The following is a 26,355-nucleotide window of genomic DNA, read 5'->3' on the forward strand; positions in this document are numbered from 1 at the left end:
CGGTTCCCGCCTGCACACGGGTGCAGAGAAGCTGCCAGAGAAAACTCCGTCCCGCCCGGAGGAGTGCAAACCCTGCTCCTTCTCCCTTCCCGGGAAAGGAAGAAAGCCTCCTTCCAGCCCTGCTAGGAAGAGCGCTCCGGGCACGGACTGTGCGCCGCGGCTCGCCGCGCGCTCCCTGCCTCTCCCCCTGCCCCTGGTCCCCGGACTGCCTCCGGGACCAGGAACACTCCGTCCCGAAGCCGTGCGCACTGGGCCGCGGCCGCTCTTCCAGCAGGAGTGGGCGAGGCGTGCCCTCCCGGGCCGAAGCGCGATGAAGAGGCGCGAGGAGGGCTGAGCGCAGAGCGCGCGGCCAGGGTCCCTTGGCTCGGGCCCGCGCCCCGTCTCCCCGGGGTGGGGCAGGGCAGGGTGGGGGTGGGCCGAGGCGTGGACTCGGGGAAGCCTCTCGGCGACGCGAATAAAAGGGAGCCGGCTCGCCGCGCCGAGCTGGGAAGCCTCGCTGCCTCGCCCCCGGCCCGGGAAAGGCATGGCCCCGGCGGACCCCCGGCGGTGACTCGCGCGCCCCGGCCCCGCGGATGCTCAGGGCGCCCCGCTCCCGTGTGTCGCGGCTTCCGAAGGACAGGTGAGGACCAAGGGCAGTCTGGGCGCCCTGGGGGCGCGGGCTTTGCTGGAGGGGTGGAGTTGGGGTTCGGCCAAGGGAAAGGCTGGGCGAGGGCGACGGCGAAGAGACGCATGGCACTGTCCCTGGCACTGAGGCCGAGGGGCCAGTGCGGAGGCAGGGGAGAAGCCGAATCTTGCGGGAGGATCCCTTTCTCCCTCACCCCTTCCCTCCCTGAACTGGCATCTTCGCTCCGACCCATCCCTGGTTTCCAGGGAGGCGCCCAGGGGGCCCCCAACCCCCCTACGTTGGAGGGGACAGCACAGCTGCGGGGCCTCCCCCCGAATCCCTCGGGCGCCCAGCGCTGAAGTTCCCCCACTTCCTCCTCTTCCCCTGGAAAGGGAGAGACCCTCGGCCCGCTGGGGATTGAGCCGCACGGAAGCTGGAGAAGTCATCACCGGGGAGAGACGGTTCCTGGTGTGCGGGTCCCAGCAGGGGCTACCCGGCGGCCACCCGAGCTGCGTTCCGGGAAAGCCCATCTTTTCCTTGGAGCGGCGCTGGAAGCCGGCCAGGGCGCAGGGCCGCCGCGCCAGCTCGCCCGCCCCGGCCCAGCCTCTTCGTGTTCCCCGCCGGCCCCAGCGGCCCTGCGGGCTCAGGGCGCCTCCGCCCGCGGCGCCAGGCCTAGGTTTCCCTGGGGACGCGCGCTCTCGGTCTCCTGGGAGGACCTGGCGAGAACGCAGGCTGCGGAGCAGGCGTCGCCACGCCGGGGCCGGGGCCGCCTTTGGGCACAGCGCGCGTTGCGGGCGCGGGCGGCGGAGCCAAGCGCCGAGGGCGAGAGCGCAGGCCGCCGGGGGAGGCTGCACTCGGCCGGGCTGCAGGGACCCTCTCGCCCCCGAGCGCAGAGGTAGCGTCTGAATTTGCTTCTCGCAGGGTTGTCTGCACGGAGTGCTCTTGACGCGCCCCTCAAAGATAGGGCGCACAAGGGCTTGGGCTTAAGACAATATCTATTTGGAGGTGATTTAAAGGATGGAAAAGCTCCGGATTTGGGATGCCCATAGCCTGTGTGAGTGGATGAGTTTGATATCAGAGCAGGCGCGTTTCTGTGGTGTGCACTTTACTTTCCACGTGCATTGCTATTTTTAAGCAAGCTTCATGCAAGAGATGACAAACATATAAGATGATTAAGGGATGGCCAATGCATGAAAAAAATAACCACGGCATTCTAAACGAGACGGCTGAGGCAGCCTATTATTTGAAATATCCAAGCATTTCCATGTTTGTGTGTATGACTTCACGGATTGTTTTCCTTTGCCTGAACATACGTCATCGGGTAATTCCTTTCCTCGTCGTTTAATGTCACATTTTACAAACTGCGTCCCCGATGAACAACGACCGTGCATCGTTGTAACCCAGTGGATCTTCTAAGAAAAAAAAAAAATTAAGGATGGTACACAGACCCGCATATAATGGAACACATTTTGCGTTAGTGAGTGCGAACCCTTTAAACACCTCCAGAAACTATTTTGAAAACTTTAAGTAATGTTATTGAAAGAAAGGGAACACTCTTAGTAACGACCTTCTTGAGAATTTTTTGTAAAATTCGAATATGTACCCTCCATAATGGCTCGGAATTAACATTGGGGGCGGACACACAGTTAATTTAATTCCTTTATTATTATAGAAACATAAAGATCTTTCTCCTCTCTCTACATATATACAAATACATACACGATTATGTGTATATGGACACAAATGTATATATTTTTGTGTGTCTATGCCATACATACCCTCGCTCATCACCCACTGCGATTTCCAAATCGTAGTCTCAAAGTCAGCAAGTCACACTGCATCTTACATAATGATTAAAGTTAATGGGGAAAAGATTAGGAAAATAACTTTCGTGTTTCTTGGCTCAGATATCTTGTGTCGCGGAAGGATACCATATGACGTCTTGGGAAGCCCTAAATCCCAGGGCACACGTGGAACAACATTTGCTGAGCATAAGAGCGACCTGGCCATAAATGGATATCATTTTGTGGTTCCCCAACAGGTGTCCAGGAATAACGCACCCCGACAAGATGCCAACGCACGCGCACTGGCCAGCACTCTCCGTGGTGCTGATCGTGCTCTGGGGACATCCTCGACCCACGCTCGCCTGTCCTCACCCTTGCACCTGCTACGTTCCTAGTGAGGTCCACTGCACATTTCGCTCCTTGGCTTCTGTGCCCGCTGGGATTTCTAAACATGTGGAAAGAATCAATCTGGGGTTTGTACCACATTCTTACTGAACAATTTCAGCCCCTTTGCTCGCGTGTTTGTTTGTTTCATACATGTATGTGCATTGACGTAACCGTCAATGCATATTCCCCTCTGTGTCGCTCTTTCTAGCATTGCATACCTTGATATGTGCAGAATCGGGGGTGATGCATGTTAGCTATACCACATGCAGTCCTTTGGGGGCGGTTATCTGAATTTATCCATCAACTGCAGCCACAAGGTTTAATAACCAAGCATCGTGAGCAACCTCAGTGTGTCCAGACATTTCCCTTGATAACAATTATTTTCCAGATAGTAGATATGAACGAAAGTATTGGACACAGACGTAAATATATAAATACACTTACTTAAATAGACTTTAGAAGCTATTAAAAATAATTTTAAAATAAATTGGACATTTCTGACATTCTGTAAGTTACCTGGATGATGCGATTATGATCTTGGGGAAATAAAAGAGTTCCTGCAGATTTTGCCTCTTTAAAATACGGTTGTATTTTAAGAGATATTTTCATGCAGCCTTTCAGATAGAACTTCTTTATTTTAAAATTCCGTTCCATACGCAGAAACGCTTTCTATACATAAATATTAGTTGCCATGAATTATAGGTACACACGTGTAACTTTATAAACAATTATTTGGACTTCCTCAACAAAATACATAAGCTATTTTCCACCACCTACAAGACAACAAAATTAACTTAGGATTTGAGGACCGGCCACTGATGGGACATTTTGGTAAAATGAAATGACCAAACCTGAGTCAATGCACAGATAATTGTACATATGCTAGGACATCTTATAGCACAGAGTTTAAAAAAAAAAAACTTCTTGCATTTATAAAGGCCGCTAGTCGTTGAAGAAGAGAATGGGAATTAAGACAGTGAGATAGGAATTTCCGTCATCGAAGGGAGTAGATCATTACATAGTTTTCTCAATAAAATCTTGGGAGACCTATGGCTGGATTTTCAGATAATCCAACCACAGTAAGGCTAGCTCAGTAGGGGAAACAGTTCATCCTTGCCAGAAGAGGGGATATCAATCCTTAAACCGGTTTCCCTTTTACAACCTTACAATTTAGGGGGGCACATGACTTGCCGAATGGGAGAGAGGAGAGGGAGAGCAGCTAGTTACGTTTGTAGAAAGGAAAATGGAATTCATCTCTGATTGCTCTTCTTTCTTGCACCTGCCGGTGGGCACCATGCTTCTGTCTCAGGGCTGTTGCTCTCGTGAACCACTCTCAGCATATTGTCCCATATCACTGTGATTCACCTCCTTGTCCCTCAAGCCGGACCCCTTGGCAGAGCACAGAGTGAAGGTACCATCACACAGGCCTTCGTAGAGTCCCCAAGAACATGTGAGGCTGGGGGTGGTGGAGAAGAATGGTTTTCTGCTGTGCGTCCCACTCAGAAGGCTTGAATGTGTTACCTGTTGTGCGTTGAGGGTCTGGTGGGGGGGTATCAGTATTTTCCCTACTGGCTGTCAGGTTGGAAACCGGGGTGGAGACGATGCCACAGGCCTCCAAAAGTTAACCACAGGGTTAACGATGTGATGGCTTGGTCCTAGCAACACCACGAGCCCACGGCAGGTCAAGCTGTATATACCTCACAATTTCTGTGACGTTTTCCCTCTATTTGTCTTTACGTGGAAATATTTCGTCCTGCTGAAACTTGATTTCTCAGTTAGAACATAGCTTCCGTGGGTTGCCTTTTAACCAACTCTAAATGGTAAAGACTATGAATTACGGTCTCCCCAAAACTCTGCCACTGGAGTAGAACATAGATAGCAAGATCTTTCTTTTCCTATTGATGGCAATATGATTTTGAGATGCCGTTGTGTGATATTAAAGGAAAAAGAAAAACAGAAGAAGTAGGTTCACTGCACCCACATATGTTACTTCCATCTGGCTTAATTGGTAACGCAAATCAATACGGCATGGTTTCATTGCAATCAATAAGATCTCTCTTCTATGTCAGCACTTTCTCTGAAAATCAATCTCAAATTAGATTCATGAGACTGTCATCTTGCATTTTGTGGCTGGGGGGTGTGTGGAACGAAGAGCAACGTCTTCTGATAGTTCTCAGGGTCTGGTTTGTCTTCTAGCCATCTGGAAGGAGGAGAAAACTCTCAAGGAATGAGGGATTATTGGCAAAGCACTAATGAAATCTTTTATTCCCACACAGATGTTTTCAGGGTCCTCCGTCAGCATGGAAAGAGAGATCTGCTGTTTCCTGTTTGGACAGCCCTAGAGCTTTTTTCAAAAGTTACTTTCCAAGTATTTTTAGTAAACAAACAACAACCAAAAAAAAAAAAAAAAAGTCATCCACTGAGTGTCATATTTATAGACCTTTAAAGATTTTTTTTTCCCTTTGATGAAAAGACTCGTTGGGATGACCTCTTTCGGAATTTCCCAAATTTCCCACACTGCCCTTTTTTAATTTGTAAATTTGTTTTGCGATCCTAACCGGTATCGGTAAAGGAGTCTCACCTGTATGTCTGAGATACTAGAAAACATTTCTCTTGAGACGGTCCCGAGGTCCATTACCGTCCATCGACAGGTGAGGAAGGCCTTCTGCACAGGAGGGCGAGTGGTCGGTTATGTTGCAGACTCTGCATGCAGTCATTTCACTCTCTTCCCGGAGCGATGCACTGATTTTCCCATCTCCCTGCTGGGTGTCAGGTGGGTGCACAGAGCCTTCCTCTGCACGCGAGGGAAGAAAATGCCTCCTCCTCTTGGCATTCAGGCAGTCCCTTTGGCTTTTGTCTGTCCCCACAAAGTCTCCCCATTCACAACTCTGCCACCAGCAAGCGGTGCATCTGTTGGTCTCCAATGCCTATTGAAAACAAGCACCAAGAGGATCCAGTAGGACAGGTTCCTGAGCTGGCATGCCCCCCATCCGGAAGGGGGAGGATGTATACAGGCGTGAGGGAGTCCAAACAGTGCCGTTCTCGGTCCTCAAACACACTCCGTCCCTGCATCTTCTCCATCTTCGCACCCACCATCATAGTTGAATGTCCAAGTGGAAGTGAGAAGTTTTTTCAGCATAGACACAAAACGCTAGCGAGCATAGCACAGCCTTGGACTAAGATGCACCAAAGAGCATCAGACTTTCTGACTTGTTTTCGAGGCTGAGCCTTTGACTCTCACCTGCTCTGTCCCAAGACCGACCTCCTCCTTCTGGTCTTTCTACTCGTCTTACCTTCAGGGTCTTCTCGGGGGATTTTACTTACTCCCTCTCCATGGAGCAAGCATTGTTCTCACACATACCTTAGTTGGAATCGATCGTCTTCTTAAAACCTTCCAATCATTTCCCATTGAAGTTGGAACAAATGAAACACACTCCCTCCCGTGGCCTCCCAGTTCCTAGATTGCCTGGTGCCTGCCAACCCCACCTACCTCACCTGATCCTATTCTCCCACTTTCCAGGCAAACCTCAGGCATCAAGAAATGGAAACGAGTTTGGATTCTGCCCTGCATTCCCTGTTCGGTTCACCATCCCAGACAGAGTTCACTGTAGACCCTAAATAATAAGGGAATGAGGCAGTACATCATTTCATACACCATCCCAGTTTGGGTTAGACTCTGTGTTTTCAGTTTCAGTCTACTTGGGACACTATTTCCATTTTGCTTAGGACAGTTTGTTTTGGGGGCTGTCCCGTTTTGCATGGTGTTGATGCCAGTAGCACCTTCCCCCTTTCCCAGTTGTGATCACCGAAAATGACCCCAGATATTGCCAAATGCCCCCAGGGGGCAAGACGACCCCGGTTCAGACCACTACCATAGATGGATAGTTGATAGATCGATCGATGGGTAGATAGATAGATTAATGATAGATGGTTGGATGGATAGATAGATGATAGGTGGATGGATGGATGGAAAGTAGACAGATGATGGATGCATGGATGAATGAACGGATAGATAGAGAGATGGGTAGGTAGATAAATGGTGGATGGATGAATCAATGGATGAGTGGATAGATAGATGATAGATGGATGCATGTGTTGATGGATGGATAGGTAGATAGATGATGGATGGATGGATGAATGAATGGATAGATAGATGGATAGGTAGGTAGATAAATGATGGATGGATGAATCAATGGATGGGTGGATAGATAGATGATAGATGGATAGGTGGATGGATTGATAGGTAGGCAGATGATGGAGGGAGGGATGGATGGATGGATGGATGGACAAATAGATAGACCAAAAGGCCGAGTCTCTTCTGCTTGGGCAATTTCCAAATCTCAACACTCTTGATATTAGGGGCTGAGTCATTTTTTGTGAGTGGTCACCCCGTGCATTGTAGGATGTTTACCAGCACCCTTGGTCTATACCTACCAGATGCCACTATCACACCCCCACCCAGTTGTGATGCCCAGGCATGTCCCCGGACACCGTCCATACAATCCAGAAGGGGGAACCTCTGTATATAATTGTCCATTGACTCCATGAATTAAATGACAAATGGGAACCATGATTACATTTTTACTCTATTTCCTCTGTGCCTCCTTTTGAATCGCTATCGCATTTTCCTAATGAGACAAGATATGTTTCCTTCCATCAGATCTTTCCTTTGTGTAAGTTGGTCTTATAAAACAACCCAATGTTTAAAGTAATTCTGTGAAGAGTTCCAGGCAATCGAAGTGAGTGGTTTTGCTCTCAGAGGTGGTATTTCTTGGAATTCATAGCTGAAAGGTGATGCTTCCTAGAGCTGGGAGGAGTGATTACCCACATCTCCACTTCTCATTTGGGGTCTGGGTTCAAGCACATATGTGTGTATAAGAAAATTAGACCTGGTGTCATCTGGTGTTCTAGGCTATGAGCACTTCACCTGCATTGTCTTCAGGTCTGTTTCCTTTTTCCTAGGGGAGAGGAAGACATACGGAATGTCAGGCTAGATGTGTTCAGTTCAGCAGAAGGAATGGCACAAAGTCACAACCCTGCACTACAGGATTCTTCATTCATTTCGCAATCCCTTCCCCAGCGATTGACTCTGGGGAGTCCCTTGTGCCACCAACAAACTAGCAATGAGGAATTTTCAGATTGGTCAAGGAAACATCTGTACCAATGTGGATGCAAACACAAAACCCAAAACACACCAGAATGTTTACAAGTAATTTAGAGAATCCATCAGAAATGGCCACTTGTGCTTGTGAAATATGGTGTCGGTGTGTTGGGCGGTTTGCTCTTTCATTTGGTCCTTCAAGCCTGGAGCACCTCTTTCTCTTGTTTTATGATGCAAAGCTACTTCCCCAGCTGCCGGTTTCTTTGCGTTCATGCTAATTCTCTGCATTCATCATTACTGACCCTTTCCAGTGCAAGTTTCCAAGGAAGAGCCATTCGGACCGACTTCCTTTAACATCTTAAACCCTACTTGTTTCCCTAAAATCTCCTCTAGATCCATTAGCATGTTCTTAGTCAAAATATCCAGTGAATATTCCTGGATTGAATGAAGACGAATAAAAAATACGTCACTTACCTTTTGACCAGGGTAACAGACGTGAACACAGAGCAACAAATGTGCGTTGGGAACTGCACCGGTAGACCTCAGAGTCAACGGTTTGCTAACTCGCTCCTGGGCAGGCTGCAGAATCTTTCCCAGATGGGATTGAAGCATTCACTGTTTCTTATTCCAATTATTATTATCATTCTTTTTGTTGTTTTTAGATTTAATAGTATACAGGCTTTGTCAGAAACCTCGTTTGCGGGACTGACCAAGTTGGAGCTCCTTATGATTCATGGCAACGACATCCCCAGCATCCCGGACGGGGCTTTAAGAGACCTCGGCTCCCTCCAGGTAAACCTGCCCTTTTACGAGCATCAGTAATTGCAGCCTGTACGACCCTTAATGAATAGTGGGAACGATCTACTGCTCCCTAACGATGAATAAAATTGCCATTTTTTTTTTAGGTTAAAAACCAGCTTCATGTCATTACTTCCGTGCCCTTTGTTCAGGTTTCTGTCCCTGCTTGTGGCTTTGTAAATGATAAACAGGATTTTCCGCCGCGCCCCTGTCTCTGCAGGTTTTCAAGTTCAGCTACAATAAGCTGCGTGTGATCACAGGACAGACCCTGCAGGGGCTCTGGAGCTTAATGAGGCTGCACATTGACCACAACAAGATCGAATTTATCCACCCGCAAGCATTCAGTGGCTTGACATCCCTGAGGCTGCTCCACTTAGAGGGAAACCTCTTGCACCAGCTGCATCCCGGCACGTTCTCCACGCTGACGTTTCTGGATTATTTCAGACTCTCCACCATAAGACACCTCTACCTCGCAGACAACAGGATCAGGACTCTGCCCGTGGGGATGCTGCCCAGCATGCCGCTTCTGGAGAACCTTTACCTGCATGGGAATCCGTGGTCGTGTGACTGCGAGATGAGGTGGCTTCTGGAGTGGGACGCCCAATCGAAAGGTAAGCCAGGAGAGCAGAGCGAACGTGGCTCCCAGCGGCACATTCCTGACCCTTCTGAAACGGTTCCATTCTCTGGTGTTCTGACGTTGCTTTATCTTGTGAAGAGCATGTCACCAAATCAGTATGGTGGGAGCCTTCGTGCAAAGTGTACGACCTTGATGTTAGGACATCACCGTTCCAGAATGGAAGCATCCTTCGGTGAAATCGAAAGCGATGATCATTTAATCAGTTATATCCGGTTGACTACGATTGTCTTCAAATCGATATCTGGAGTGTTACTGCAGCTTTGGGTTACAGCTAAGTGGGGGATTTTAGGCGCATCCCTGTCCTATGAGGAGGTGTTCAAGGAAGTTTGGAGAAGAGAACACTAGCAGTGGCTATGACGTTATTCTCTTAAGAATGGGGGAGAGGGATGTTCTGCATGTTATCCCCCCTTCCTCAAGCTGCACCTTGAAACCCATCCTCGATCCCATTGGGTTTACCATATCCCAAGTCTGTTGACTCACGTCCATCCTCATGGCCCCCAGCTTGGGTCCAGCTCCTTTATTGTCTCTCTAGGAGGAGAGTCGGGTCTTCTGGGCGGGTCTTTGCAGCCTTGGTCACCCCTACTTCAATCATCTCTACCCAGAGCAGTTGTCCATACAAATTGCCAGAGGAAGTGTGTGGTCCTGCCACACTGCTGCCTAAACGTCCACTGATTTCCCATTGCTCGTGGGATGGAACGTACACTCCTTACTAGGAGTTCCTACAAAACCGTGCGCACTCTCCTGCAACAGTCGGGTCCCCCACTTAGTCACTCACTGTAGCCACACTGCTGTCCATTTGCTTCCTTACACCTTCCAAACCTATTTCCCACTCAGTGTCATTGCACCCGCAAAGACCACATGTTCCAGGGTCTGGCTTAGTTTCAGCGCTCAGAGCTTTGTTAAAATGTCACCTCCCTTGGGGCTGCTAGGTGGCTCAGGAGGTTAAACGCCTGACTTCAGCTCAGGTTATGATTTCGGGGTCCTGGAATGGAGGCCTGTGTGGGGCTCCGTGCTCAGTGGGGACTCTTGCTTGCCCTTCTGCCCCTTCCCCGGCTCTTGCTTTCTCTCTCTCTATCTCAGATAAATAAATAGAATCTTAAAACAAATTGTTTTTTAAATCATCTCCCTTAAGAGGTCTTGCTGTCCTCAATTTCTACGTAGCATCTTGGCCTATGCCCATCTAGGACCTTCCTGCACACACGTGTTATGTCCCACTTTCATGTAGCTCCAAGCTGTAGATGATGGCTCTTTGACAGGTTTATTCCCAGTGAGAGTGGAAAGAAGAGGGCAGATATCCAGAGGACTGTAGTCTTCTCCTTTCCCCAACGTGAGGTAGTGTGGCTCCGTATCGCTTTAGAAAAGGCATCTAGGTCCGGAGCAGGGAGAAAACATAATTTGACCTTGCAAATGTCAGTTGGAGGAGACTTTGTGACTTTGCAACAGACACATCAAGTAGAAAATTGGCTGTGGAGTTCATAAGATGTGTGTTGACTGGAGAAGCACGTGTGGGAGCCATCATTGGATAATGGATGATGATGGAAACCTACATGTGGGTGAGGCCATGGATGATGGGGCAGAGCAAGATGGAATGGGACGTAGGCCAAATCAAGGAACACGCCATCACTAATGAGTCAGTGGGCCGAGAAGGACAAAAGAGTGAGAGAGGCAGAGCAGTGACCAGATGAGGAGAACATCCTAGAAGACTTGATGTCTACGAAGCCAAGAGTAGAATATAAATTCAAAATGTAGTCACTGCCTGAAATGAAAAATTGCAGCAACAGAAAAACATTATAAAAAATACATTTGATGTGATTCATGGCAAAAGTGGGTCCTTTAACCTGGAACTATTTTCACTGGTTTACTTGTTGATGTAGATTTTCCTGGATCTTTAGAGAAGTTAAGTTGTATAAGGGGTGGGAATAGAGTTCCTTAAAAAAAAAAAGTTAAAAATACTTCTGAAAAAGGTATTCACTATTCATTGTGAAGTAGTTCTAGAATGGTGGTTTCTTACCACCCTCCCTGCTAAACTGATTGAAGGTCATCGGTGAAGTCACAGACGGGGTAAGGTCTTAAATCGTGAGGGACGTGCACTGAGGTGACAAAGGTGCACACGAAGCCTTCATTGTCTTGCGTGTGCAAGGCGTGCCAGTCTTGGGTTCATTCCCTCAGAGCATGTTTGTTTGATTATTTGTTTCAGGGACTCTGAAGTGTAAGAAGGACAAAGCCTATGAAGGTGGTCAGTTATGTGCCATGTGCTCCAGTCCCCCCAAACTGCACCAACGAGAGATTCACAAGCTAAAGGACATTACTTGTCAGAAGCCTTCCATCGAGTCCCCTCTGCGACAGAACAGGAGCAGGAACGGCGAGGAGGAGCAGGAACCAGAAGAGGACGGTGACAGCCAGCTCGCCCTGGAGGGCTTCCAATTCCCCCCGTGGAACATCTCTTTGAATATGACTGACGAGCACGGGAACACAGTGAACTTGGTCTGTGACATCAAGAAGCCAATGGATGTGTACAAAATTCACCTGAACCAGACAGACCCTCAAGAGATTGATATAAATGCAACGGTTGCCTTGGACTTCGAGTGTCCGATGACTCGGGAAAACTATGAGAAGCTGTGGAAACTGATCGCCTACTACAGTGAGGTCCCAGTGAGGCTGAACCAAGAGCTCATGCTCAGCGAAGACCCCAGGGTCACCTACCAGTACAGGCAAGACGTGGATGACGATGCTCTCTACTACACGGGCGTCCGAGCCCACATTCTTGCGCAACCGGAATGGGTCATGCAGCCGACCATAGATCTCCAGCTCAACCGACGTCAGAGTACGGCCAAAAAGGTGCTGCTCTCCTATTATTCCCACTATGCATTAACGATGTCCACCAAAGAGGCAAGGCGGTCTCGGAGCAGAAGCTGGGTGATGATCGAGCCCAACAGAGCAGTGCAAAGAGCTCAGACTGTGTTGGAAGGGAGCCCATGCCAGCTGAGCTGCAACGTGAAGGCTTCTGAGAGTCCGTCCATCTTCTGGGTGCTCCCGGATGGCTCTGTCCTCAAAGCACCCATGGAGGATGAGAACGGCAAGTTCTCTATCCTGACCAGCGGCTGGCTGAAGATCAAATCGACAGAGCAGTCGGACTCGGGTTTGTACCAGTGCGTTGCTCAGGTGAGGGATGAAATGGATCGGATGGTATACAGGGTCCTTGTGCAACCGGCTGCCACTCAGCCATCGGATAGTCATACAGTAACGATTCAGAAGAACCCAGGGGAACCAGTGTTGTTGCCTTGCAGTGCTCTGGCCATCCCTGAAGCCCAGCTCAGCTGGATTCTTCCAAACAAACGGATAATTAATAATTCAGCTAACACCTCACATGCCTACATGTTGGCCAATGGAACTCTTTCCATCCCAAAAGTCCAAGTCAGTGACGGCGGTTACTACAGATGTGTGGCTGTCAACGAGCAAGGGGCGGATCATTTTACTGTGGGCGTCACAGTGAATAAGAAAGGATCTGGCAGGTCATCCAAGAAGGGCAGACACCCAGGTGGGAAGACTCTTTCCAGAGTGCCAGGAGATGTCGTGGAGGACGAAGGGGGTTCAGGCATAGGAGACGAAGAGAACACTTCAAGAGGGGGTCTACACGCAAAGGACGAAGAGGTACTCATCAAAACAAAAGATGATGCCATCGCCGGAGGCAAGAAACCCAAGAAAGGGCGAAGAAAACTCAAACCCTGGAAGAATTCTGAAAAAGAACCTGAGAGCAACATCGCCGAAGGTCGCAGAGTGTTTGAGTCCAGGCGAAGGATAAATATGGCAAACAAACAGATTAATCCAGAGCATTGGGCAGATATTTTGGCCAGAGTACGTGGGAAGAATCTCCCGAAGGGAACTGAAATACCCCAGGCCATTAAAACCACCACTCCTCCATCCGTGAGTCCAGAAGTGACACCCATTTTGCCTGCTGTTCCTCCCCCCTCGCTACCACCTGCACAGACCACAACCAGTGCCGAAGAGAGCTCAGCAGATGCGTCTCTGTTGGGTGAGGACGGTCAGGTTTCCGGTACTGTGTCCTCAGCCAGGATGGGACTGGAAAGCGGGCACGATGGATTAATTCTTGCTGAGCCCCAAGTGACAAGCACACATCTGGAAGAATTCACTGACCATGGCTTTTCTAAGACTGAGGATACAAGTCCCACTGAAGTTGACCCCCAGTGGGCTACAGCCAGCACCCCGATATCCATGCCTCATGAGTCTTCTCCTACTCTGCAGACCCTGGACCTGGTCTACGAGGAGCCCCCCAGTGAAAGCACAACCACAGAGCGCTGGCCTGCCGTCGGTGCTGGATCCATGCCAGAGCCTACATCAAATGCGTATGAGTCTCCATTGGGCGCCATGTCCTTGGCTGAGTCTGAGACTGTCCCGTACATTTCTCCAGATCTGGAGACCAACCCACAACCCGATGAAGACAACATGGAAGAGCTGACCTCCACTCCCTTTACGCCAACCACCGTCTTGTGGGTTGAGGACTCGGGGGCATCTGAACCATTAGAAGGGCTCACATTAGGGGAGCCAGATGCCCCATCAGAAGGACATCCACAGGGAGGAACAGACGATGCTCTGCTTGTGAAAGGTGCTTTAAGCACTCAAGGCAACCCGCTGATTGAAAAGGGCATAGAGGAGAATTCTGAGACGCTACGGGAAGGAAATATGCCAGAGAGAGACCCCACAAAGTCCGGAAGTCCTGAGAGTATGGGCATGAGCATCGAATCTACCACTGTGCTTGACTCTACCCCGGGAGTGAATGGCACCACCCCCTTTAAACATCCCAGGGAAAGCCCACGTGGCGCCCTCTTTGACAAAGACACCAGCACAGTAACAGCAGTGATGCCAGCAGAAAAGGCCACTTCGCCTTTGGGGCTGAGCACTCATCCTTCTCGAAGAAGACCCAACGGCAGGAGGAGATTGCGCCCCCACAGATTCCGACACCGCCATAAACAGACTGCACCCACGACTCTTGCCCCAACGGAGGCTTTTTCTACTCGACCTACTCAAACACCTGAAGCGAAGGCCGCGGAGCCCGCGGGGAGGGCGCCGGGGCCAACAGCTTGGGTTGACAGCACCGCTGGTGCCTCCAAGCCGTCGGAGCCGGAGAAGCAGGCAGAAGCCGTATCCAAGGGGACCCCACGAAGGAAACACGGGAAGAGGCCCAATAAACACCGCTATTTCACCTCTACAGTGAGCTCGCCAGTCTCTGCATCCACACCCAGCCCTTCCCCCGAAAACAAACATAAAAATATCAGCGCCCCCGGATTGGAAACTGTGCTCTTGTCTACAACCGTTTCCCTGACAACTGGGGACCCGCATGGGATAGCTACAGTGGAAGACTCTGTGACAACGGCCACAAAAAGGCACTTGCCACCCAATAAATTCCAAGACACAATTCCAGTCACCTATAAGCCTGTATGGGACGGAGAAGAACTGAAGCATTCCGGTGTCACAAACGTCAATGACTACAGAACCGGCAGCTCGGTGCCTGACCATGCCTCCGCTAATGCCGCATCGCCTCTTGGCTTTGAGGTCTCCACCGTGGCCGAATTTCCCGAGGAATCGGCTCCACCTAGCTTTCCGGCCACCTCACGCTGGAACCCCCCAAGGGTTGTCTGGCCTGGGAAGCTGCAGACAGACGCACCTGTTACCAGCTCTGTGGAAACCCTTCCAGTCTCACCCTTTCTTAAACAGTCGGAGGACCTGGGTGTTCCTCCTCAATTTCCACCCCCAGTTGCAGCCCCTACATTGTTTCAACCAGAAGAAGTGGTTGCTTCAACCACTGTCTCGAGCCTAAAAGCAGAGCCGTCTTCAAGTGAGGCAGAAACCACCATCCATGCTCAAGGGCATCGCGAAACCACTCCAGCTGAAATTAGAGCTCCGCATCACATCCCAACGCCCGCTCCGCTGGAGAAGACAGCATCCCCATTCCTGGCCACCACTCTCATGCCCTCAGTCCAGACCTTCACAGAGCCCACACCTCTTACTTCAAAGACACCTCCAACATCAACGGTTCCCGAGGAAAACGTTTTCTTGAATTATGTGGGGATCCCAGAAGCCAAAGCACCCCCAGTGAAAAATGAGGGAACTCAGCATGTGTTGACACCAAATGAATTATCAACCCCTTCTTCCAACCAGGATAAATTTAACTCAGCTCCAAAGGAGCAGTTGGAGAAGGACGCATTTGATGGAAAGACCCAAAACAGTCTTCCACGTGGGCCCGATGGTAAGCACCAGGGCGGGAGAGTCCAAGTCTTCCCCCAGCCAGCCAGAGCTCCTGCCAAACCCATCCCTCCGAGGGGGACGGCGAGGCCACCACATACGGCCACAGAAGGCTCCTTTAGATACTTTGTGACTTTCCAGCCCCCTCGTCACTTGACCAGTAAACCAGGAATAACGGCATATCCTTCAAGGGTCTTGCCAGAGAATAAGCCCCTGACGACTCCAAGATTTTCAAGTACGACAACTCCCATTGTTCCAGCACACAAGCCCAAACCTGGCATTTCCACTAAGTTTACTGACCAAGGGCTAGACCGATTCAACAGCAACTCCAAAGTGTTTGGGAGTAACAACATCCCGGATCTCAGAGACCCTGTTGGCAAGCTTCCAAGTTCAAGAGTCCCTCAATATCCCAGTGGAAGGTTCCCTTTCTTTTTCAACAGGACTCTCTCTTTCCCACAGTTGGGAGTTACTGCGAAGCCCCAGATGCCTACCTCTCCTGCCCCCGTGATAAGAGAGAGAAAAGTGAACCCAGATCCGTACAATAGGATACATTCTCAGAGCATCATCCACATGGACTTTGGTCCCCCGGCACCTCCATTAGTGTACCCTCCCCGGGCCACGGGGCCACCTTCCACAAACTCACAGAACATCCCTGTGGTTTACTCCACCCGGAGCTCCATTCCCTTCATGGCATCTTCTGGCCAGGCTTCCGGAAGCTTCCATCAGAGCAGCTCAAAGCTCTTCTCTGTGGGAGGACCCCCTGCATCCAAATTCTGGATGGTTGGGGAAAAGCCCCAAATTATCACCAAATCCCCTCAGACCGTGTCTGTCACTGCGGAGACAGATGCCGTGTTCCCATGTGAGGCCACAGGGAAACCCACGCCTTTCATCACCTGGACAAAGGTTTCCACAGGTAAGGCATTTACGTGTCTGCATTTTAACTGGGGCTCGTGTAGAAGGAGGTTACCGAGTCTGTGACCTCAGGCAAAACTACAGAGTCTGGGCAAAGGACAGATGGATGGGCCAGAAGGGGACATCTGAGAACCTAGATACAAGGATATTCCTTCAGGAGGACAGGAAGTAAGGACCAGAGCTCCTCCGTCAGCTCTAAAGCATGTGAGATTTTAATGGGACCCTAGAGACTTGTCATAGGTTCTTTGGGTAGAGAATGACCTACGCTCGGGAATATTTCACAAAGGAACCACTTGTCTTTTCCCAGAGAAGCCTAGCACAAAAGTCTTCACCGCCCATGTGGGGTGCCATGAGGGTAAGGAGAAGAGAGCAGATGGCCTTTGCCCTTCCACTGGCTGCCACTGTAAATGTAGCTTGCTCTGGGGTCATCAGACGTTGCTTTGATTTGCACCTAGAGATAAGGTCGCGGTCATTTGCTTGGGCTGCCATAACAAAGGACTGCAGACTGGCTGCCTTATAGACAGACCTTTATTCTCTCCTGCTCCTGGAGGCTGGGAGTCTGAGATCCAGGTGGGGCTGAGGCTGGGAGTCTGAGATCCAGGCGGGGCTGAGGCTGGGAGTCTGAGATCCAGGTGGGGCTGAGGCTGGGAGACTGAGATCCAGGTGGGGCTGAGGCTGGTTCCTTCCGAAGCCTCTCTCCTTGGCATGTAGACCCCGTGTTCTCCCCATGTCCTTACGTTTTCGTCCCTCTGTGTGTGTCTGTGTCCCTTATTCCCCTACGGACACAAGTCCTCTTGGATTACAGTGCATCCCCAATGACCTCATTTTAACTTCATTATCTCTTGAAAGACCCCATCTCCAAACAGTCATGTTCTGAGATCCTAGGGAATGGGACTTCAACGTATGCATTTTGGGGGACACAGTTCAGCCCATAACAATGGCGTATACTTGGAACTCTGGGATGCCCGAAGAGCACTTGGCTTTGTAAAAATGACCATCTCCTTTGAATGGCAAAACAATTGCCTGGGGACAGAGGAAAGTATTATCCGAGAAGCCTCAGCCTCCATGAAAGACCTGCCTCGTCCTCTTTCCCTTTTTCTCACTCCAACACAGCCATATCCTTCAGGCCTGGATTCTGATCAGAGGGTTTTTTTTTTCTTTTCTTCTCCATTTTGATGATCCAGGAATGATTTATACTAATAGCACTCGAGGGAACCGTGCATTCTTTGCTTGGGTTTATCTCACCAACGTTGGGAACGTTCCAAAGTTCAGCAGAGGCTCTGGGCACAGGGGAATTATGGGCTTCTTTGATCAGCTCGACATTGACGTCACTATGTTTTCCTAGTGATTTAATAAGGAATATTGCTCGAAGTAGCGAATGGGGAACACCATGGGGTTTTCATGGTAAGAGGATGGTGACTTTGTTTCCCTCCTGGGAAATCCCATCCGTATCAATCCATAGGGTTTCCATATCTGGTGTGATACCAGAGCATCCCTGGGCCATGCCCCCTCACTAGACGTACACGTGCCATAAATGAGCTTCTCCCGCCGGCCGCAACAGAGGGAGCTTGTCAGAGCTCACCGGAGAGCCGGTGGTGGAAGCAGGACCCAGGAACCCAGCTGCATGGGAGAGGAAGAGAATGCTGTAGCTTAGGGCTTTCCAGTTTTTAAATCGGGGTTTGTTATTCTTCAGAAAGGGTGAAGCCAGTACATCAGGAAATGCCTGCCACGGAAGACCGTTTATTATTCACTGTCCATGAGGAGGGGACCACACAGGGAAGGACCAGGGTCTGTCGGCAGGCAGAGGGAGAGGGGGAAACGTGCCCAAGAGCCTTTATTGTGGTTTCTGCAGCAGAAACAGGCCACGCAGGGTGAGCAAGCTTAGCACTGGCTGGCTTGAATGACTTCGGTGGCCTCTGGGGCACAGGGACTCCGCTATTTGTCTGGTACTTGCTCTGGGAAGATGAGGGCAAGTGCATTGCAGCCAGGCCATGTGAGAGAGCCAGCCCCTAGACAAGGAGGTGGGAGTGTGGCCTCTGGGTGGCTTGCTTTGCATTGAAAAAGTGAATTGTTTGCTAACTACAGGAATTGCCTAGCCCTGGGACAGGCCGTCCTCCCACCAAGAGTCACCATGACCCAGATGTCAAAGCCTCATAACACTTGGTTAACACAGATCTTCGCTTTGGCAAAGCCCCATGAAGATGTGATACACGACATAGGGAGGACAGGGTGTGGGGAGAGAGAAGCACAGGCCCCTGATGTTAGCAGTGCATGAGCTGGGGTTCAACTCAGCCACCCTGGGCAGGGAATGACCTGCTCGCTCTGGCTCATGCTGGACTCCGGAGCCTGGCCGGGGAGAGGCAGATGGGGGCTGTAAGCCCGGGGACCTCAGGGGGCCAACACCTGTGCCAGTGAGGCAAGCTGGCTTCTCTAGGAGCTGAAATGACAAGGAGATCCCCTGGGGGTGGGGGCTGGGCCTCATGCAACTTCTAGAACACTCTACCAAACCCATGCTGGCTGCCCATGCTTTGCTTGAAGGGGGCATTGGTGTGAGGTCAAAAATGGTGCAGCAGAATGCCTGTCTTCTGCATATCGGAGATGGGGGCTGGTCTACGTTGTTGCTGTTTGGGACATAAAGGGGAGAATTCAGCTACCTCACTAATAATCCTCCTTCTTGGTTTTTCCTGCAAGGCTGTGTCTACGTGGAACCTGACTGTGCCTGTTTTGACTTGCAGGTGCTCTCATGACCCCTAACACCAGAGTGCAACGGTTCGAGGTCCTGAAGAACGGCACGTTTGTCATCCGAAAGGTACAGGTGCAAGACCGAGGCCAGTACGTGTGCACAGCCAAAAACCTGCACGGGGTGGACAGGATGGCCGTCCTGCTGTCTGTCACGGTGCAGCAGCCCCAGATCCTCGCCTCCCACTACCAGGACGTCACCGTATACCTGGGAGACACCATCGCCATGGAGTGTCTGGCCAAGGGAACCCCAGCTCCCCAAATCTCCTGGATTTTCCCAGACAGGAGGGTGTGGCAGACCGTGTCCCCCGTGGAGGGCAGGGTCACGCTGCACGAAAACCGGACCCTGTCCATCAAAGAGGCCTCTTTCTCCGACAGAGGAGTCTACCAGTGTGTGGCCAGCAACGCGGCGGGCGCGGACAGCCTGGCCATCCGCCTCCACGTGGCGGCCCTGCCGCCGGTCATCCACCAGGAGAAGCTGGAGAACATCTCGCTGCCCCCGGGGCTCAGCATCCACATCCACTGCACCGCCAAGGCCGCGCCCCTGCCCAGCGTGCGCTGGGTGCTGTGGGACGGGACCCAGATTCGCCCATCGCAGTTCATCAATGGGAACCTGTTCGTCTTCCCCAACGGCACGCTCTACATCCGCAACCTGGCGCCCAAGGACAGCGGCCGCTACGAGTGCGTGGCCGCCAACCTGGTGGGCTCTGCGCGCAGGACCGTGCAGCTGACCGTGCAGCGCGCGGCAGCCAACGCGCGCATCACCGGCACCTCCCCGCAGAGGACCGACGTGCGCTACGGCGGGACCCTGCGCCTGGACTGTAGCGCCTCGGGGGACCCTTGGCCGCGCATCCTCTGGCGGTTGCCGTCCAAGCGCATGATGGACTCGCTTTTCAGGTATGTGCCCACTCCCGGCTCGCCGTGGGTCCCTGCGCTCCTGCGCGTGCTTCCCCTTTGGGTGCTGGGGATCGGGGCCTAAAACATGCCTGGGCCCATCTTGGGAGCCCTCTCCATGGGGTCCGGCAGAGAAGGGAATGGCTCCGTGTCTGGGACGAAGACTCACAGACCTGACTCCCAGTGCGTGCCGCGCTGGGGAGGGGGACATTTCGTTTTAGCCCAGAGAGATCTTGTCTTTATAAACTGGGAACAAACACCTGGGCTTTCACCCCCTTTCCTGCCCCTCCCCAAGAAAAGAAATGAAGCAATTAGCTTTCGTTTTAATGATTATATTTTAATTAAATGTTAAGTGATAGTATTAGCTACAACATTTAGGTTGCCTTCTGTGTGTATTGTCTGATTTCAACAAAACACATAGACGCAGTTGCAGATCCGATCATAAAAAGGCCTTAGCTTAAGAATGAAAGGGTGTGAACACAAAAAAGTTAAAGGCACGATTAGGGCACCAGGTCGGCACAACGATTTCTAACAGTTTATTTTGGCTGCAAAGAAAGTCACCTTCTCATCCAGTGCCTTCCGTTCCCCTGTGTATGGACCTGGAGCACTGGTTCTCAGCCCAAGGGCTATTTTGGCCCCAGGGAACCTTGGGTAGTGTTTGGAGACATTTTTGATTGACATGACTCAGGGAATGGGGGGGGGCACTGGCAAGTGGTGGGTGGAGACCAGGGACACTGCTTAAAGCCCTACAGTGCCCAGGGCACCCCACCCCAGAGAGTCATCCAATCTCAAAGGTCAGTAGTGCCCAGGCTGAGACACTCTGACCTGGCATGAAAGACAATTGGTCTACCATCTGTCTGTCTATCTATCCATCCATCATATCCATCCATTCATCTATGCAACCATCTATCCAGCCATCTAACTATCCATCTTATCTATCATCTATCTATCTATCTATCTATCTATCTATCTATCTATCTATCTATCTATCTATCATATATTATTTATGTCTATCCATCCATCCATCCATCCATCCATCCATCCATCCATCCATCTTATCTATGTATCTATGTATCTATGTATCTATGTATCTATCTATCTATCTATCTATCTATCTATCTATCTATCTATCTATCATATATTATTTATGTCTATCCATCCATCCATCCATCCATCCATCCATCCATCCATCCATCCATCCATCCATCCATCTTATCTATGTATGTATCTATGTATCTATCATCTATCTATCCATCCATCCATCCATCTTATCTATGTATCTATCTATCTATCATCTATCTAATCTATCATCTATCCATCCATCCATCAGCTATCTATCTATCTATCTATTTATCTACCTATTGCAGTGGTTTTCAGCTAGACAGATGGCACCACCAGGGAACACTCATCAATGACTGGGGACAATTTTGGTTGTCACACTAGAGTGGAGGCTGCCACGGGCATCTGGTAGGTGGAGACCAGGGTTGCTAGTCAGCACCCTGCAGTGCCCAGGACACCCCACCCCAGAAAGTCATCCAGCCCCAGATGTCAGCAGGGCTCAGGCTGAGAAACCGTGGGCTAGATCCAGAAGTGCCAATGTCTCTTCAATACACGTCTCAAGATACAGAGCACAGAGACAATGGTTGGCAAAATGCAGTCGAGGAAGCATCAGTGGTGCTGTGGTGGGGAGACCCTGGCTTATGGTGTCTCCAGCATCCACAGCCCGGCCGCTCAGGCAGGAATTCACACGGACATCAGTCCCTCCCAGGATGCGAGGAAGGAAGCCAATGCTCAGGGGCTCTGCACGGCTGTGCCTGGCCTCCCCCACCTCGTTCCAACACTGGAAGAAGGCACTTTCTTGAAGCCCGAGTGTTAACTTGAGACAGTTGGGTGGTGCCGAGTGAACCTTGCACACTCTGTCCACAATACCACGTACGCAGTTTTCCCTGGACTGCCTCCCAGCTCGGCAGATGCACTGCCATGTGCGGAAGAACTGTTTCCAGCTCTTCTTGGCACGGCTCACGCAGCGGTGAATGAAGGGCAGCAGCAGAATGTGATTCCGCTATGAATGTGAGCCGTTCTGCTAGTGTCTCCCCATAAATCACAGATCGCCGTCTCTGCGGCTTCATTATTACTAAATGTTGACTAATTGCATTCTTAGGAAAGTGTGATTAAACAACCCATGCGAGTTTTATAAAAGAGCGGGCTCTATGCCTTGCCTACACATTGGGACTATTTAAAAACACAGATATCAGAACTTTTCCTGAAGCCCGATCCCCACTGGTGGGTAGGCATGTCTGTGTTTCTGGGTCGCTCCGTGGATTGTGATTAGGACCAAGGCTAGGAATCACCGCTTCGAGGTTTCCAAAGGCTGGCAGACATGAGCTGCTATACAAAGTTTTGGACTCTAAACTCTAACACACATTGAAATGTCTTTGTCTGCTCCTCTCCTACTGATTTATGTTGACTTGATTTGCACTCACGGCCAACAAAATGGTTTATTTGGTCATTGTGAGTAGCTGTTTGTATTTTATTCACCATAATCAGGTTGATTCAACCATAGGCAGACTTTTTTTATTTTATTTTTTTGGTAGCTCTACAACACAGTTCCACACACGCTGTTTGAATAATGCAGAGTTTAGGAAATATTCATGGATTTAAATTCAACCCCCTCCTTCTCCAATAACACCAGTATAAATTATGTGTCATGGAGATTTTTCAACCTGGATGCTTTTAAAGGAAGAACCCCCCAAGTCTTTCCACCTCTTATTCAAAACATGAGTTCTGAGTTGCTCAAGGACACCCCACTAGAAAAAGGTCACATGCATAGTGAAGACCTTCTTGCCCTTCTTCTCATTATCAGCCCCTTTAAGCTGAAAAGCTTTTGAACTATTAGGCCAGAGGTGTGTGGGCTTAGGTCCAACGTCATCATTTCACATGGGGGAATGCGACACCAGCTTGGGGTGCTAGCTGGCAAATGTCCTCCAGCTTTAGGTACGAGTTCTAAGGAAGAAGACATCACATTGATATTTCCATGTTCTAAAGAACCCAATGTTAGCATTAAAACTCTGGAAATAACCCCAATTACACGGTGCATAGAGTAGCCATCTGGCAGTCTCCAGCTTCATAATGGGATATAATATAATACGAGATTGTCAAGGATAAACGTTGTTTCTCAAGTGTTTTATTCACGAAGAACTCCACTTCTTGACTGAGTTTGCTCAGATTCATTCTTTCCGTGGCTGTCGCAGTTTGCCTGATTTTATCATTACTATAAGCTGTGCCCCGACCGTCACGCAAAGACGTGATGCACGTACACCCCCACTAACAGGGTGGAAGTCTTTGGCTGATTTTCACATCCCTGAATCCGTGGACAGGCCAGCCAAAGGTCAGACTCTACCAAGTCAGACTTATTTGTGGTAAATCAATCATGTCCGTCTGTGAACACAGTCCCCTTCAGGCTGCAGAACCCATGTGACATTTTGCGGTAATAGCCGTGTGCCCAGATAGTTCCCAGAACCACATGTTTTCATTTCGTTCCAGTGACCTGAAGCCAGGATAGAGCATATGGGAGACTGACATCCTCCTCTTTTTCTTTTTTTCGGTCAGCTTTGATACCAGAATCAAGGTGTTTGCCAACGGGACCCTGGTGGTGAAATCTGTCACGGACAAAGATGCGGGGGATTACCTGTGTGTTGCCCGGAATAAGGTTGGAGACGACTTTGTCGTGCTCAAGGTGAACGTGGTCATGAAACCGGCCAAGATCGAGCACAAGGAGGAGAATGACCACAAAGTCTTCTACGGGGGTGACCTGAAAGTGGACTGTGTGGCCACTGGGCTTCCCAACCCCGAGATCTCCTGGAGCCTCCCAGACGGCAGCCTGGTCAACTCCTTCATGCAGTCTGACGATGGCGGTGGCCGTACCAAGCGCTACGTGGTTTTCAACAACGGGACCCTCTACTTCAATGAGGTGGGCATGCGGGAGGAAGGGGATTACACCTGCTTTGCCGAAAACCAGGTTGGTAAGGATGAGATGAGGGTGCGGGTCAAGGTGGTGACCGAGCCCGCCGCCATCCGGAACAAGACATACTCCGTGGTCCAGGTCCCTTACGGCGACGTGGTCACCGTAGCATGTGAAGCCAAAGGGGAGCCCACGCCCAGGGTGACGTGGCTTTCTCCAACCAACAGGCTGATCCCTGCCTCCTCCGATAAGTACCAGATATATCAGGACGGCACTCTCCTCATTCAGAAAGCCCAGCGCTCCGACAGCGGCAATTACACCTGCGTGGTCAGGAACAGCGCGGGGGAGGACAGGAAAACCGTCTGGATTCATGTCAACGTCCAGTCGCCCACCATCAACGGGAACCCCGACGCCATCACCACCGTGCGGGAGATCGCTGCCGGCGGGAGCCGCAAACTCATCGACTGCCAGGCGGAAGGCATCCCCACCCCGAGAGTCCTGTGGGCCTTTCCCGAGGGGGTGGTTCTGCCGGCCCCCTACTACGGGAACCGGATCACCATCCATCGCAACGGCACGCTGGACATCAGGAGTCTCAGGAAGAGCGACTCCGTGCAGCTGACGTGCATCGGCCGCAACGAGGGAGGGGAAGCCAGGCTGATTGTCCAGCTCACTGTCCTGGAGCCCGTGGAGAAGCCCGTCTTCCACGACCCCGTCAGCGAGAAGATCACCGCCATGGCCGGCCACACCATTAGTCTCAACTGCTCGGCCACAGGGACCCCGACGCCCACCCTGCTGTGGGTCCTTCCCAACGGGACGGAGCTCCAGAGCGGCCAACAGCTGCACCGGTTCTACCATAAGGGTGATGGCAGGTTGCATATCAGTGGCCTCTCCTCCGCGGATGCCGGGGCGTACCGCTGTGTGGCCCGGAACTCCGCCGGCCACACGGAGCGGCTAGTCTCGCTGAAGGTGGGGGTGAAACCTGAGGTCGGCAACCAGTATCACAATCTGGTGAGCATCATCAACGGGGAGACCCTGCAGCTACACTGCCTCCCTCCCAGGGGCCGGCCGGCTCGCTTCTCTTGGACGCTCCCCAACGCCATGCTCTTAGAGGGCCCCCAGACACGGGGGCGCTTTTCCCTTTGGGAGAACGGCACCCTCACGGTACGTGACGCCTCCGTGTTCGACCGGGGGACCTATGTGTGCAAGGCGGACACCGAGTACGGCCCTTCCGTCATGAACTTTCCAGTTATCGTGATAGCCTACCCTCCCCGGATCACCAGTGAGCCGACGCCTGTCATCTACACGCGGCCCGGGAACACCGTCAAGATGAACTGCATGGCCATGGGCATTCCCAAAGCCGAGATCACCTGGGACCTGCCGGACAAATCACACCTGACCGCGGGGACACAGGCCCGTCTCTATGGGAACAGATTCCTTCACCCCCAAGGCTCCTTGACCATCCAGCAGGCCACACACAGAGACGCGGGCTTCTACAAGTGCACCGCAAAGAACATCCTAGGCACTGACTCCAAGACTACTTACATCCACGTCTACTGAAACGCCTCCCCCCCGGACGTGGGCTCCGAGGCCATTGCTTGGGAAGTTACAACAAAGCATCATTTGTAAGGAAAACCGCCGCAGCCGGATGGTCAGAACTCTTAACTGATCTGTCACAGGCATGGTGGCCCCCGGCTGGATTTCAGGTTCATGTTGACTTTGACCTATGCTTGTCGGCGAAAGGAAGCCATGCAGACACGGGAAGGATGGTTTGGCCTCTCCGGGGACTTTCGTTCACGTTTACAGCAGGCCGCCTGCTCCTGTCTGACGTTTCTCAGGAGCTGGACGCATATGGCGGTGTCTGTCTTGCAGATGACAGATTTGGCTTTCCTGGGCATCTGCAGCAGACCTAAGGAGCACTCACTGAAAATAAACCATACAGATGACCAGTGCCTTGCTGCCCCATTGAAGATGCATCCCCTAGTTACCCTGCTGCAGTCTTAACATGATAGAATGTTCTAGAATGACTACCCATGTTTCACTTCCTTCCTGTCACTTTAGAACTCCAGCTTGCCCTGTAAGGGCTTAGAACCACAGTGACTGATGTTTTTATAATGTACAAGTTTCATACACTACAGCTACCATTTTATATGAAACTCACTTTTTATATAATGTCTAACATAAAGACATTTCATATTTTCTTTCCAATCAGACGATGAGGCTAGAAAGAAAGAAAGACTTTCTGTCTCATTAAAAATAATAAATTATTGGTCTTTACAA

The 26,355-nt window shown here is 50.9% G+C and overlaps 1 protein-coding gene across 1 annotated transcript; it reads left to right on the forward strand.

The window, feature by feature from the left end:
* Positions 1-26,355, forward strand: MXRA5 (matrix remodeling associated 5). Its single transcript, XM_045813645.2, has 7 exons — positions 1-619; positions 2,646-2,861; positions 8,539-8,668; positions 8,895-9,285; positions 11,509-16,485; positions 19,220-20,120; positions 23,727-26,355. Exons 1-7 carry the CDS (start codon positions 573-575, stop codon positions 25,633-25,635), a joined length of 8,571 nt encoding a protein of 2,856 aa, XP_045669601.2. The 5' UTR covers positions 1-572; the 3' UTR covers positions 25,636-26,355.

The sequence above is a fragment of the Ursus americanus genome, chromosome X, assembly GCF_024610735.1.
Source record: "Ursus americanus isolate L20-20 chromosome X, mUrsAme1.1.p, whole genome shotgun sequence".
NCBI classification, from domain to species: Eukaryota; Metazoa; Chordata; class Mammalia; order Carnivora; family Ursidae; genus Ursus; species Ursus americanus.

Bases quoted from the DNA above. Each gene is read 5' to 3' on its own strand.
- MXRA5 (XM_045813645.2), top strand. From the start codon at position 573: ATGCTCAGGGCGCCCCGCTCCCGTGTGTCGCGGCTTCCGAAGGACAG. The intron at 620-2,645 runs GTGAGGACCAAG...GTTCCCCAACAG, and splicing joins TCGCGGCTTCCGAAGGACAG to GTGTCCAGGAATAACGCACC. The intron at 8,669-8,894 runs GTAAACCTGCCC...CTGTCTCTGCAG, and splicing joins GAGACCTCGGCTCCCTCCAG to GTTTTCAAGTTCAGCTACAA.